Source organism: Lepidochelys olivacea, assembly GCF_965140295.1.
Source record: "Lepidochelys olivacea isolate rLepOli2 genome assembly, chromosome: 13".
Classification (NCBI taxonomy): Eukaryota; Metazoa; Chordata; order Testudines; family Cheloniidae; genus Lepidochelys; species Lepidochelys olivacea.
In genome coordinates this window covers 10,289,562-10,305,756 of record NC_140423.1, presented here as the reverse complement: position 1 = coordinate 10,305,756, position 16,195 = coordinate 10,289,562, and the positions used below count along the sequence as shown (strand labels likewise).

General features: G+C 44.1%; 1 protein-coding gene across 1 annotated transcript in view; it reads left to right on the top strand.

Moving 5' to 3' along the window:
* The first annotated feature begins 325 nt into the window (after positions 1–325).
* CDH26 (cadherin 26) overlaps positions 326–16,195 on the top strand; it is a 35,637-nt gene continuing 19,767 nt past the window's right edge. The window contains exons 1-5 of the mRNA XM_084645794.1: positions 326–469; positions 10,778–10,855; positions 11,534–11,656; positions 12,968–13,129; positions 15,327–15,474. Coding sequence (XP_084501920.1) covers positions 437–469; positions 10,778–10,855; positions 11,534–11,656; positions 12,968–13,129; positions 15,327–15,474 — 544 coding nt within the window. The 5' untranslated portion in view covers positions 326–436. The remainder of the gene's footprint in view (positions 470–10,777; positions 10,856–11,533; positions 11,657–12,967; positions 13,130–15,326; positions 15,475–16,195) is intronic.

Below are 16,195 nucleotides of genomic sequence, written 5' to 3'. Positions count from 1 at the left end.
CCCGACCCCGCACCCCTTTCCCCGGGGGCGCTGTGTAGCGCGCCCACCCCCTTCTTCCCGGCGCTGGCCCCTGCACCGATGGGTCCCGGCCCCAAACTCTGCGTCCGAAGCGGAGCGTGTTGCCCGCACTTTGCAACCGGGGGCGGGGAGCTGCCCTGCCCCCCTAGCAACTGCTGACGAGGGCCGCGGGCATCTCCCCTGAGCCAGCGTGTGTGTGTGTGGGGGGGGGGTAGGGGGAGGCGGGAGCTCCCCGCCCCCCCCCCATCGCTCCGCGGGCCCCCGCCTCTCCGGGGAGCGGCCGCGGTATCCCCGCAGGGGACGGAGGGGCGGCACCTGGCCGCCCAGGCGGCTCCTCCAGCCCGCTTCATAAGCGGGGAGGCTGCGGTGGCGCGGCTCAGCCCAGCTCGCGCTCCGGTCGCCGCCTCCTCTGCTGGCCATGGCGGGTCTGGCGCTGCTGCTTCTCCTGGCGGTAGGTGCGGGGGTGTCCGTGGGGGACAGGGCGCCCCGTGGTGGTTCGGGCACCGTGCGCTGGAAGAGGCTGGAGCTGTGCCCAGGCAGCGGATGCGGGAGCTGGGGAAGCTCCGGAGAAAGGCTCCGCAGCCTGCAGATGGGTCTCCCTTTCCCCCCGTGGAAAGGATACACGGAGTCTGCCTCGGCTTCCCCCGCACCGGTATGAGTTAATTCAGTGCCACCAGCAACCCCCCCACCCGGCATTAAACTCCCCCACTGTGGGAACGCCGCTTAGAGGGGGGAAGCCTTTGGAAATCAAAATCTTTGCCCTTGAAATTGTTTGCCTGTTAACCTACCTTCTTCAAAGATGTGCTGGTCTCCAAGAGGTAGGCTTGGCAGAATTTGTTGGTTTTTTTGTTCAATAATTTCCTTTTAAAACATTTTGACTGTTAATCAATTTAAATTTTCATAGTTGTGGGAAGTTAAGGAGGGGCCAGACACTAATTATTTAATGACAGTAGATGAGATTCAAAAAGTTAAGGCTTTATAACCATTAAAACACAAGTTGACAACAGTATATGTCAAAATATACAAGGTAAATATCCTTAAATCAAATACTAGTACATTTTGAATCAGAATTTTTCTTACATTGGCTAGCTGTATATTTAAATGATCATGGATGGAAATGTGTCTGTTTGTGTAGGTACGGTGAACTCAACGTTTACCAACAAAAATCTAATCCTTCCAAGCCTACAAATGATCAATTCATCAACCACAGATTTCAGAGTAACAGCCGTGTTAGTCTGTATCCACAAAAAGGAGTACTTGTGGTACCTTAGAGACTAACAAATTTTTTGAGCAGGTGCCACAAGTACTCCAATTCATCAGTGATATAGATAATGGCATAGAGAGTAAAGTTTGCCGCTGATACTAAGCTGTGGGGAGTTGTAAGTGCTCTGGAGGATAGGATTAAACTTCAAAATGATCTGGACAAACTGGAGAAATGGTCTGAAGTAAACAGGATGAAATTCAATAAGACAAATGCAAAGTACTCCACTTAGGAAGAATCAGTTGCACACATACCAAATGGGAAATGACTGCCTAGGAAGGAGTACTGCGGAAAGGGATCTGGGGTCATAGTGGATCACAAGCTAAATATGAGTGAACAGTGTAACGCTGTTGCAAAAAAAGCAATCATTTTGGGATGTATTAGCAGGAGTATTGTCAGCAAGACACGAGAAGTAATTCTTCAACTCTACTCCGTGCTAATTTGGCTTCAACTGGAGTATTGTGTCTAGTTCTGGGCACCACATTTCAGGAAAGATGTGGACAGATTGGAGAAGTCCAGAGAAGAGCAACAAAAATGATTAATGTCTAGAAAACATGACATATGAGGGAAGATTGAAAAAATTGGGTTTGTTTAGTCTGGAGAAGAGAAGACTGAGTGGGGACATAACAGTTTTCAAGTACGTAAAAGGTTGTTACAAGGAGGAGGGAGAAAAATTGTTCTCCTTAACCTCTGAGGATAGGACAAGAAGCAATGGGCTTAAATTGCAGCAAGGGTGGTTTAGGTTAGAAATTAGCAAAAACTTCCTGTCAGAGTGGTTAAGCACTGGAATAAATTGCCGACGGAGGTTGTGGCAGAACCACCCCGGGGGCGGAGGGGAGGCAAGTGGGGCAATTTGCCCCAGGCCCCGGGGCAATATACTATAGTATTGCAACTTTTTTTATGGAAGGGGCCCCCCAAATTGCTTTGCCCTAGGTCCCCTGAATCCTCTGGGTGGCACTGGGTTGTGGAAGCTCCATCACTGGGGATTTTAAAGAGCAGGTTGGACAAAAATCTGTCAGGGATAGTCTAAATAATACTTAGTCCTGCCTTGAGTGCAGGGGACTAGACTAGATGACCTCTCGAGGTCCCTTCCAGTTCTATGATTCTGTGAAATAGGTTCCTTTGTGCAAAACATAACCAAACAAGTTGGAAGGATATTGCTACAAGGTAAAACAATGGAAATAATACATAAAAAGTGTTGGTACCAATCTCAGTCCCCAGTTCTACAAAGAATTACTGTAAAGTATATGAATGGTCCCATTAAGTTGAGTGGAACTACAGCAGAACCTCAGGGTTACGAACACCAGAGTTACGAACCGACGGGTCAACAACATGCTTCACTTGGAACCGAAACTACACAATCAGGCAGCAGCAGAAATAAAAATTAAAAAAAGCAAATCTAGTACAGTACTGTGTTAAAGGTAAATGACTAAAAAAAAAAAAGGGGGGAAAGTTAAAAAAAGATTTCACAAGGTAAGGAAACTGTTTCTGTGGTTGTTTCATTTAAATTAAGATAGCTAAAAGCCACATTTTCTTCTGCATAGTAAAGTTTCAAAGCTGTATTAAGTCAATATTCAGTTGTAAACTTTTGAAAGAACAACCATAACATTTTGTTCAGACTTACGAACATTTCAGAATTACGAACTACCTTCATTCCCGAAGTGTTCGTAACCCTGAGGTTCTACTGTAGTGACATGCTTGAAGTTAAGCATTTGTGAAAGTCTCTGCAGAATCAGGGCCTTATTTAAACACAAGTGCATGTAGGAGAACCCACAGAATGCGAAATCAGTTGATTATCAATTAGTAAATACATGCGTATTTCACACCTGTTCATTTATAAACTACTAGCATTAATAGAAAAAACAGTACAATTTAATAATTCATACTTAGAACTACTGTAAATATATATATATATATATTATATACTTGTACCAATTAGACAGACAACCTATATTTTTTATAATCTTCACATGTATATATACTGCCTATAATGCTGTTATAAAAATGCACTGATATAAATACTATAATTTCATTATCATACTATTTGGATAACATAAAGACTAGTATAAAATATACCCCTGTCTAAAAATAATAATGAAGTCCATTCCCTTTTTGTAGAACACTGATGCTAATACTTCTATACATATTTATGGTTTTGTGCTTGGAGTTCTTATTAGCTGATCCTGTGCAAGGTAACTGAAATAAGTTAGCTAGGTGTGTTGTTTTATATCTCCTTCTAAAGCATCTAGCATTGTCAGAGTTAGGACATCTGATTAGATGGACCAGTGGTCTAGTGTATTATTTTCTGGTGTTTAAAAATGTCTTCAGTGAAGTTTCTCAATTAAAAGTAGTTCAGCTATGCCCCAAATACTTGGCTCATGGGTTCAGGACCTTCAAATATGGTGGGTCAAATAATTCACAAGCTGTAGTTATTTTTACACTCTTCCTGGGCAGGGTTTCAGGGGATGCATCAATGACATGATGTTCTGTAACACTAGTGTTAGTCTTAATTTCATTAGTAGTGTCGGTGTAACCCCCATTTATTTTCTAATTTCATGGTGTAATTACAGCTGCTGTTTCTACTTGCTCTGAGTTGATATGGAAACGTTCCCAAACAAGGTGTTAGTATAGAGCCTTGAGTGACTGCAAAGTAGTAATTGTTATTTCATCACACTAGAGTGAGTGCAGGAAGTTAAAAGCCATGTCTGGTAGCTGTTTTGATGCTGGTGTAGAAGGCTTCATTAAGGGCAGACATTCCTGCATATACACACATCTCTCTCTCCCCCCATTAATTAGGGCAGACATTCCTGCATGTACACATACCCCCCACAGTTAGAAGCTCCTAGCCAATCCATATTGAGTTCTGTTGGGGTACAAAACTGGTGAACAGTTTGAGCACCAGTCAGATCCAGTCCAGCTCTGCAGGGAGAAGATAGAGCTGCCAAGGGTAACCCAGACCGAATCTGTGGGTTGGATCTCAGTGCAACAGAGCCCTGCTTGGATACACAATTGATATCCTTGGGTGCATATAGCCATGGATATAAAGCAGATATCTGCAGAGCTGCAGGGTTCTAGCGACAACGAGAGAGACCAGCAGGGCCATGGCCAGCGACCAGGCCAGGAACCATAGCAGTGAAAGCAGAAGTATGTTGGGCTGCCACTTGCAGAAGCCAGTACCCAGCTCGGTCAGCTCCTCCAGTGTGCCTGTCCCTTTTAAAATGACTGTGAGTGAATGTCTATTTGCATTGTAATGGATTTTCCAGAAGAGCAATTTGTTAAACAGTATTTAAGGTTCAAATCCTCATCTTTGAAGTCAAGGAAGCCCTGTTGTTGTATAGCCATGCAGGATCTGGGCTTGATTCTCTAGAGGGGGAAAGGTTTTTCCCTTTTTCTTCCCCTTGTAAGATTTTGTGAGAAACGATTGAATAGCTGTGTTACCTGAATATTTAAGAAATGGAGAGCTCTGCCAAATAACAGGACACAGCACTGGTGCTTACTGCAGAGCAAACTGATTGTTAAAGATGGCACCTGCTGAGGATGGGATCTGGAAGTGCTTCTCACAGCTTATCAGAAAATGTTTGGCAAATCTGTGGTGTGAAATCTATTAAATGCCACCCTACTCTGCGAGAGTGTCTGGAGTGGGTGGTAGTGAGGAATAATAATACAGATATATTCAGCAAACAGAGCAGAATTTCTAAGTCTTCTCTCAGAAGGAGCAGATACAGTAAGTCTGAGGGAAATGTTTACAGAGAAGGAAAGGCAGAAATTAAAGACCTGAGTCAATTAGGGCTTGGCTACACTTGCAAGTGAGAGTACGTTAAATCAGCTCCAGGAGCCATAACTCCTGAGGTGTCCACACTGGCAAGGCACTTAGAACGCCTGGATTCTGCAGCTGGAGCGCTCCTGGTAATCCACCTCCATGAGAAACAGAATGCTGTATATCTGCAAGTGTAGCCATAGCCTGAGTCTGTGTTGTAGAGTGAAAGGAAGGGTGTGGCTGGAACGATTATGGCTTTACCAGGCACAGATTGAGTTAAGGCCATATTCTGTTCCTGCTTGCTGAACACCTGAAGCCAGCACTTCTCAGGATTTGGTCCTGTTGAAACGGCAGAGAATGACTTGCCTGCGACATACACTGGAAGAGAGAGACAAATCAGCATGGTACGAAGTGGCTGTAGCTAAAAATAATGGGATGAAATGAAGAGGAGGGTAACCAGGGGAGCACATAGCTGAGCTGAACTTTACAAGATTGTGGAATAACTTCCCATGGAAAATGGTGAAAGCCCCATCCAGTTGGCCATATTGTTCAATCAGTTAATGAACAGCAATTGATATTAATAATGCATAGCACAATATAGCCCTGGGAGACACTTACAATTAGCATGTGAAGCATTAGAATGTATACATTGGGGACCAATCCGGCATTCTCCCCAGGGGATAGACTAGATGACCTGATAACATGCCATGAAAGGGGGAACAATATTTCTCTGACAGGCGTTCACACCTTTGTATGGTGTTTAAGAGTGTGGACCTTGGAGTAATTTGGTTAATTTCAGTTGCAATAAAGCAGACCTTTGTGCCGATTGTGCTTAATGCCCTTTATAATAAAAACTTGGTCTTCCATGGAAAAGCTTGTTTGTGTTTGCAGATAACTAGTTCTACAGATTCCAGAGTAGCAGCCGTGTTAGTCTGTATTCACAAAAAGAAAAGGAGTACTTGTGGCACCTTAGAGACTAACAAATTTATTTGAGCATAAGCTTTTGTGAGCTACAGCTCACTTCATCGGATGCATAATATACTATTCTAAATAATGTACTTTCATATACTATTCTGATGTTCCCCTCTGGTGTTATCTGGACCGGTGATCTGCTAGGTCACTCCAATCCTTGACATTGGGAGCCAGCCTTACCCTGCTCTGCTGTGAGAACCCGCATTCCTGGGCTGTTCACACACAGCCTCTGGCACGTAAGCTGCTCCCAGCTACTTGCAACTGAATGACACTAGCCAATATCTCTGGTCCCAGACACAACCCTAGGAACCTCCGTCTTGCAGTGTCCAGTTATGCCAGCTGGACGCTGCAAGCTTATATGAGTTCATCAGTTTAACAAAGAAATTGATACCTACCAGGCTTGTTATCCCAAGGGGAGCCTCTGACATGCTTTAAACCAAACACACTGCTTCAGGTAGAACAAACAAACGAATGTATTAACTATAAAGATTATAAGTCAAAGCATACCAAGTCAGATTTGGTCAAAAGAAATGAAGGGTTCTGTTATTTGTTCAGATGCAGAACTCTGCCGGCTACCAACTGGGACAGTTTCCTTAATCCCTGACCCTCCTGCCCCTGCGCCTGAGGGCATGTTGCCTTCTGCTGGAAAGGAGCTAGTCTCAGCCCCTCCCATACTTGAACAGGTGCCACAAGGAAAATAGCAGAACACCACTGGCCATCACTTACAACCTCCAGCTAAAACCTCTCCAGCACATTATCAACGATCTACAACCTATCCTGGAAAACTATCCCTCACTCTCCCAGACCTTTGGAGACAGGCCAGTCCTCGCTTACAAACAGCCCCCCAACCTGAAGCAAATACTCACCAGAAACTACACACCACACCACAGAAACACTAACCCAGGAACCAATCCCTGTAGCAAACCTCATTGCCTACTTTATCCCCATATCTACTCTAGCGACACCATCTGAGGACCCAACCACATCAGCCACACCATCAGAGGCTCATTCACCTGCACATCTACTAATGTTATATATGCCATCATGTGCCAGCAATGCCCCTCTTCCATGTGCATTGGCCAAACCGGACAGTCCCTACGAAAAAGAATAAATACACACAAATCGGACATCAGGAATGGTAACATACAAAAGCCAGTGGGAGAACACTTCAATCTTCCTGGACATTCAATAACAGATTTGAAAGTAGCTATACTTGAACAAAAAAACCTTCAGAAACAGACTTTCAAAGAGAAACAGCAGAACTAAAATTCATTTGCAAATTTAACACCATTAATTTGGGCTTGAATAGGGATTGGGAGTGGCTGGCTCATTACACAAGCAGCTTTGCCTCTCCTGGAATTGACACCTCCTCATCTATTGTTGGGAGTGGACTACATCCATCCTGATCAAATTGGCCCTGTCAACACCGGTTCTCCACTTGTGAGGTAACTCCTTTCTCTTCATGTGTCAGTATATTTATGTCTGCATCTGTAATTTTCACTCCATGCATCTGAAGAAGTGGGGTTTGTACCCACAAAAGCCTATGCTCAAATAATCTGTTATTCTTTAAGGTGCCACCGGACTCCTTGTTGTTTTTGTGGATACAGACTAACATGGCTACCCCCTGATACTTGCTTCCCTGTGTTACAGAGTCACAGGAATCCTCACTCACCTCAGTGGTTTCTGAGATCCCCTGCCCCTTCTCTGGGCTCTCCTCTGGGACACATTTCTTTATGCTCCCTAGAGCGGGGTTAATCTCTGGTTCAGCTGCAACCTGCTGGCAGCTAACAACCTGGACAGTTCTCTCCCTGGCAGGCATAACACCCCCATCCCTTCCTGATGTGGTGTTGCCTCCAGTTGCAGTGCAGAAGTTGGTCTCAACCACCCTCCCAGCTGGAAGCACACTGCTTCCCTGTGTTATAGAGTCCTAGCAATCCTCACCCACCCAAGGTTTCTGAGATTCCTTGCCCCTTCTCTGGGCTCTCCCCTGGGACACATTTCTCTCTCTCCTTTTCTTCCATAGCCCTTCTGTGTGCAGCCTCTTCTTCTTTGAGCCTCATTTCTGCCTGCCACATTTGAAACTCGCGTGCCTTTGCCGTCTCTTCTGCCTCCAGTCTGGCCAGCTCTAGTTTTGTAGCAGCCTCACTGGTAGCCATTTTTCTGCTTTCTTGTGCTTATTTCCTTCACCGGAAATAAACAGAAAATAATAAAACTGTGACCTCCTCCTGACTGTTCTTAGCCACTGCACTTAAGACTCACTTAAAATCACAAATATCAGTGCTTAAAGCATGAACTTCACTTGGAGTAACAAGCCATACATACACCCTGCTTGCTGAGCCACTGTGACTTCCCCTCTGGTGTCATCTGGATGGGTGGTCTGCTAGGTCATTCCAATCCTTGACTCTGGGAGCCAGCCTTACCCTGCTCTGCTGTGAGAACCCGCATTCCTGGGCTGTTCACACACAGCCTCTGGCATGTAAGCTGCTCCCAGCTACTTGCAACCGAATGACACTAGCCAATATCTCTAGACCCAGACACAACCCTAGGAACCTCAGTCTTGAAGTGTCCAGTTAATCCTGCTGGACGCTGCAAGCTTATATGAGTTCATCAGTTTAACAAAGAAATTGATACCTACCAGGCTTGTTATCCTACGGGGAGCCTCTGACATGCTTCAAACCAAATGCACGGCTTCAGGTAGAATAAACAAACAAATTTATTAACTATAAAGATAGATTTTAAGTGATTATAAGTCAAAGCATAAAGCATAAGTCAGATTTGGTCAAATGAAATACAAGCAAAACGCATTCTGAGCTGATCTTAACCCTTTCAATGCCCTTACAAACTTAGATGCTTCTCACCACAGGCTGGCTGGTTGCTCTTCAGCCAGGCTGTCCCCGTTGATCAGCACTTCAGTCGTTTGGTGTGATGTCTGTAGATGTAGGTGGAAGAGAGAAAGAGAGCATGGCAAATGTCTCTCCCATTTATCATGTCCTTTCTTCTCTCTTGGCTTTGCCCCCCCGCTCCCTTCAGCGTCAGGTGAGTTCCTCATCGCAGTTCCAAACTGACCAAAGGAAGGGAGGTGACTCTCTCGAGAGTCTAAGGGCTTGTCTACACCATGCAGCTTTTGGCATCAAGGCAGTGTTGACACAGCCTTGTCGCTAAAAGTCAGCATGGGTAAATGCTCTTTGTTGGTACTTCGTCGGCACTTTTGCCAACAAAATATTTCCAGCCCTGCGAGCTGTGTTAGCTTTGTTAGCAGGAGAGAGCTCCTGCCAACAAAGCTGCATTCACACGGTCACCTGTGTCAGCAAAACTTTTGTCTTTAGCAGGGAGGGCTTTTTTAAAGTACCCGTGAAAGACAAAAGTTTTCTCAATAACTTTGCAGTGTAGACATACCCTAACAGATTCTTTTGTTGCTGCCTAGGCCAGCATTTTTTGTTCCTGTGAGGCTGGGCTGGGTTTGCCCCATACCTGCCCAGATAAGATGTGAACTGCCTCTCTGCTCTTGGAGAGTTTTTGTCTGGGCTTGCTTTGAGCCATAAGGATACATTTTCAGCCTCATAACTATATACATGAAATTATAACCCATAACATAACTATAACATCACTGTAACGACAATGCTCAGTACATGTTGAGGCTTCTGAAGACACCCAACATGACACTTTGCATTGGATACCACTCAGTCATTTTACAAGAATGAACATGGGGGTGCTGGGCGTTCCCCCGAGGTACAGAGTGTCACAACTCTAGAGACAGAAAGCTCTCAAAAGGATGGGCTTTCTTTTCTGGTCATAAACTGCACTCACAACACTTAATCCACAATTACATTGCAGTTGCAAATCAAGTAGTTTAGTGGCCTTGACTGCCTCTGCAAATAATTTTGCAGGCACAGAATTAAAATTTCCAGTTTTGTGGGTACAGATTACATCTGGAAAATGGAGCCTAAGTCTCAGCTTTGTTGAAAACATACCCCCACTTGTGAGCTCAACATTGAAAATGCCACAGCTGTGAAACTTGTTTTGTGGAACTGCTTTCCTTTAATTTGCAAAGGAGCCCAAGGGAGTTAGAAAGCTATTGAAATTCCAGGGGAGTTGGGGTCATGACTCCCTTAGTCTCCATTGAAAATCTCAACTGCAGACCAAATAGAGTGGGATTTTCAAAATTGTTCAGGGCTGGTGTTGTTGTTCTCCCAACAATACTGACATCAGTGGGAAGAGAGTTGAACCACCCCTGAGTGCTTTTGAAAATCCTACCTAATAAGTCCTTGTTTTAGGACCTAACACTTTAAGCCATAAAAGTCAACAAGCTCACTCTTTAAGCAAAGAAATAATTGACCACTTGCTTGCGTAAGAGTACCCTGTCCTATGGCAATTATCCTTTTAGGTTAAGTACTGGTATATTGTAGGACTGCGTATCAAAATATTAGTATTTCCTAGTCTTCATTTGGATTTGAAAAAAAACACACATTTATGGGGTCAGGTGTGAAGCAACATTACTAAAAGAAGATAAACAAATTTATGATACTAGCAACTTTTAGTAAGCTCTGGAGAGTAAAGAAACAGAATCCACTATAAATCAAACTCTGTTTTATACTTCACAATTTGGGAAATGCTTGATCAGAACTCCTCTTAGAGTCAGATGTCTTTTGGTTCCTTTTTCTGTCTGAAAAGGCAATGTACTTTCTGTTGGGTAAGTACAATATTACATAAGTCTCACAGACATTTTATAATTAGCCATCTCCCTAATTAAAACCATTTTGTTTTATAAGGTTACTGCTGCTGGCGACACCTCTCTTGAAAAGGACAGTGTCAGTCTAATAAAGACCATCCACAAGACAAGCAGCAAGGTTTGTTAATCTACTAATTTACTTAATAAATAATGTATTTACAATTGGGAGTAGAGTGTAAATTTTTAGGATTTGCAATGCTAGTCTTGGGCTTGCAAGAAATCAACATGATGTGAAAAGACAAGGAAGAATTAGTTGCATTATTAAAAGGCCAGGTCACACTCTTTGGTGAACCCTTTATGCTTGGTTTCAGAGTAACAGCCGTGTTAGTCTGTATTCGCAAAAAGAAAAGGAGTACTTGTGGCACCTTAGAGACTAACCAATTTATTTGAGCATAAGCTTTCGTGAGCTACAGCTCACTTCATCAGATGCATATCGTGGAAATATGCATATAGTGATGCAAGTAGAAATCATTTCTTGCCAATACTGCACTTATGGGAGGGACACAAAGGGGCGCACATGACCTCCCCACGTGAGCCTCTATGTGACTCCTCCCAGCCTGGGACCCCCACCCTCTCTCTGTCCCCTCTGACACCCCCCTTACCTGTCTAAAATTTTACAACTGCATCTGTTAAACAGTTCTGTTGAAAACTTTAATGATTTTAAAATATTAGGTTTATACTCCGACTTCTTACATTTATAAAATAGTTTAATCATAAAAACAAAATCTGCAATTCACAATCTATTGAGAGAGTCATCTCCCACTTTTGTGACCTGAATACATTGTTATACCAACAGGGGCTGGATCTTTATCTGTCAGACAATCTTCGTCCTCTACGGCGTACAAAAAGGAGATGGATTATAACCACCTTTGAACTTGAAGAGGAGGACAAAGAACCATTCCCCAAACTTGTTGGAGAGGTAAAACAAAAGCTCTTAGCAAGGATATTCCTACTTTCCTCTATAGAATACATTCCATTGGAGATTGGGGCCTCCAATGTAATGGGGTGTAGAGGCTGCCACTCTTCCACTGTGGAGCATGATTGGTCCTCATTCGAGAGACTGGTACCTTCCTTCCACACCACATAAGATAGAAACATAAGAATTGCCACAGCAGGTTGGACGAGTGGTCCATCTAGGCCAGTATTCCTTCCCTGACAGTGATCATCCCCAGCTGCTTCAGAGGAAGAGAAGAAACCCATGGAAAACTCAGGAAAAAGTATCCATAGGAGTTGTTTCTTCCTATGAGTTAGCGTTAAGTACATTAGAGTTTACATGGAGGAGAAAGTCCAATAGAAAACTAAAGTCTTTGTCTGTTCCTTATTTGATTAACATTTTGGTCTTTTTTAAAAAAAATTGTTTCTAATTCATGATAGGACATTGCCTCTCATTCCATGGCTACTTAGTCTCCTTAATAGCCTTTTGAAGGGATTTTGTCAAAGACTTTTTGAACGTCCAACTGGTTCTCCTTTATCTGCTGTTTTTTTTTTTCTGGACACACTAAAAGAATTGTGGTAGAGAGGTTTGATATTCCTTTACAGAAGCGGTGCTGGTTTGTCCCTGTTGTATCATGTTCATCTAGGCATTTTTTATAGTATTCATCTATTTTTAATTGTATTTTCAACAAGAGTACTTGATAATGAAGTAAGGTTCACTAGTCTGTAATTCTCAGGTTCTCAGAGTGATCATATCTTAAAGATAGGCATAACTTTTTGCTGTCCTCAGTATCTGCTTTTACAGTTGCTGCTTTTGATGAGTGATAATAGAATTTTGGTAACAGCTCATACCCTTTGTTCTTCAGTTCCTTCAGAACACTTGCGTCCAAGTTAACTGGGTCTGGGGATTTGTTGTTCTTTAATTTATGAGTTTGTCCTTGCTCTTAATATATTAGGGTCCAATCCAGCTGGCTTTCTATTAATTTCAATAGGATTTGGATCAAACCCTTAATTACAAAGACTCCATAATTACTTTGAAGATCTCCCACTTCTGGTAAAAATTGCTTCTTTTCAAAAATTGGCATCACAATTTGAATTAACATAGTAGCTAGAAACATCCAATGATATTTACTCTCCCAGAATGTAGAGTCATATAACCATGACTACAGAAATGTACCAGATCAATATGTTGTCCTGAACTTTTAGCAGTATTTCTTTAAAACCTTTGAATCCTGGTGCTGAAACTTAATCCTTATGATACAGTTAGCATTTCACTAATACTCCATTTCTTTTGTAGCTGTTCAACAATGTGTCATATAATATGTCCATACGATATTTAATCAGTGGACCTGGTGTAAATGAATCTCCTGAGGTTGGGTTGTTTTCTATAGGAGACGATGCCAAAGGACATGTGTACGTACATCGTACCGTTGACAGAGAGAACACCCCCTATTTTAAGGTAAATAGAGTTTAGAAGAACAGTTAAGCATATGGCAACTCTAAATTACTCTCCTAGTGCTAAATGTTTCATGTGAAGGCGAAAATCCAGTAGTAAATTCAAGTCTGTATTTGTTTGTTACTTTCTAGCTTAACGCTTATGATAATAAATATCATAAGAGTTACCATAAATATGTCAATAAATATCTGCATGGCCAATGATCTCCATAAAATTGCTTAAATTATCTAAACATTGATCAGTGTCATTGTCTAGCCTTTGTGTCATGCTTGAAGTTCTGCAAACCCAGAATTTTACTCCTTGCATAGCTACAGTGGTATTGCTATGAAGCAGCATAAGCAGTTCTAAGGAAGCATGGCTGAACAAACGTCCTGAAGTCTAAGGTTCTTGTTGTACACCTCATGATAAATATCAATTCTAGCAGCAAAGTATGAGTTGTAAAACCATAAACTATTGGCCTGTAGTACAATCCTATTGCACTGTTACTGTTTCTGGAAGCAAATTTTTGCTGATGTATAAAGGAAGTCAGTGATGAGCTGCCAAAATCTTAACAACCGGTTCCCTCTTCACCCCTCAAGGGGCTCGTGGCCCACCCCCGCCCCCCGGGACTCCTGCCCCATCCAACCTCCCGAGTTCCTTGACACCCCCCACCCCGGGACCCCTGCCCCATCTACCCCCCGTCTCGTCCCCTGACTGCCCCCATAACTGGGCAGGAGGGTCTCGTGGGCCACCGTAGTGGGTGCCCACCCTGGCCCTAAGAGCCAGGGACCTGCCAGGGGGCGAGGTGGGGAGTCCCAGGAAGCATCCGGCAGGTCCCTCTGGCTCCTAGGGGTGGGATAGCATAACTGGGGGGGAGCAGGGGGAGCAGCTGCTCTCCCGACTGATCACATCAAAAGTGGCGCCTTAGGCACTGACTTTGTGGGTGCTCTGGGGCTGGAGCACCCACGGGGAAAATCTGGTGGGTGCAGAGCCCCCACTGGCAGCTCTCTGCCCCATGCCTGGCCCCTGCTTACCTCTGCTCCGCCTTCTCCTCCTCCCCTGAACGCGCTGCCCTGCTCTGCTTCTTCACTCCCCTGGCTTCCCGCGAGAAAGCTGTTCGCGCAGGAAGCCGGGGAGGGCTGAGACGCCAGTGTTGCGCTCAGGTCCAGGGTGGCAGAGGTGAGCTGGGGCGGGGAGCAGTTCCCCTTGCCCCCCCTTCCCCCCCTGCTGCGGTGCAGGCGGCCCTCCTCGCACCCCCCGCCCCAGCTCACCTCTGCTCTGCCTCCGCCTCCCTGGGCCTGAGCGTGAAGCTGCCACTTGCTTCTCAGCCCTCCCAGGCTTCCCGCGTGAACAGCTGATTCGCGGGAAGCTGTGGGGGTGGAGAAGCGGGACAGCGCTTTCAGGGGAGCAGGCGGAGGTGAGCTGGGGCCGGGCGTGGGGCGGGGAGCTGCTGGTGGGTGCTCTGCACCCAACAAATTTTCTCCGTGGGTGCTCCAGCCCCGGAGCACCCACAGAGTCGGTGCCTAAGGTGCCACTTTTGGCCGGTTGTTAAATTTAGAAGCCCTTTTAGAATTGGTTGTCCCGGGCTTCTAAATTTAACAACCAGTTCCAGGGAACTGGTGCAAACCGGCTCCAGCTCACCACTGAAGGAAGAATTGATACTGGTCAACAGAAAATTCCTTCTCCACTTGTATGCAGATGTCAGAGCTCAGTGTTTAGGTACCATAACCAAAGGATGGCCTCTGTATGCAGGGAGGCTAGGCATTGTGAACCACCCTCCAGATGTAGAGTTGGGCCCTCTTCTACCACATGAGTTATTGTCTGGAGTGCTGCCCCATAAGCACAGTGTGGAGAGGAACCCAGGCCAAGCTGGTGCATAGTTGCAGCAACTCTGAATGGGCCAGAAAGAAGCCTGCCAAGCCTGGTCCACAATCTACACCATTTCTAACATTCATAAACCAGTTGGAGAACACTTCAATCTCTCTGGTCACTCGATGTCTGATCTCAAAGTGACTATCCTTCAACAAAAAAACTTCGAAAACAGACTCCAATGAGAGACTGCTGAATTGGAATTAAATTTGCAAATTGGATACAATTAACTTAGGCTTGAATAGAGACTGGGAATGGTTGATTCAGTATAAAAAGCAACCTATTTCCCCTTGTTTATTCCTGTGCAATTCTGATGGCTAACTTTGTTTCTGTATTGATATCCATTACTCAGATACGTTTTGATGTTGCACATAGAGTGACTGGGAAGATAGTGGACAGATCTTTAATTTTCATTATTAAGATTAAAGACATTAATGATAATGCACCCAAGTTTCCCAAGGAGGAATTTAACATTACTATAAAAGAAAACCACAATACAGGTAAGTGCTATCTAAAGAAGCAATTTTTAGTGGCTTGTGGGTTTTTTTCCTCATCTATAGTTTTTATTCCAATATACATTGGTTTAGGGATCGAAGGAACAATTTTCCATTTCTGTTGGAATCATAAGTAATGTACAGACAGGTCCAAATTCTGTAATCACCTAATAACAGGTACCTACAGACTATCATTATCACATTGCCTTCAGTACCATGGTACATGCTGTTGTTTTCAGGCTTGGGCCCTATAGTAATCCCTTTGCTACTATCACCTCTGATTGCAGTATGGCAATCGGATTTAAGTCTTACCTAAAGGAAGAATTGGTCTGAAATCAGTTTCTTGTCAAGAATGCAGCAAAAAAGGGAATGCAGTTTGGGGAGTCATTTTTATCATGCAGCTTAAATGGTGTTGCAAAGCTTGAGGCTTAAAGTCAGCTATTTTCCTAGACCAGAGAAGGTTCATAATGAAAGCCCTGCATGAAGTGTCTTAGTTTGCATCTGAGAAGCTATAATGCCAAAGTTATTGTCTACATTAACTTTAAATACACAATGGTAGCACGTTATACATAAACACCAAATATCTTTAGCAAAACCTCCAGAGTCCTTGGGTCTGGTACCTTTTTATCAGTCAAAACTTGCACAAAATTGTAGAGAACTTAAAGAGATGGGAAGTAGACAGGGCCAGCTCCAACCTGGAAATAAAAATCCCAGGTCGTACACTGCT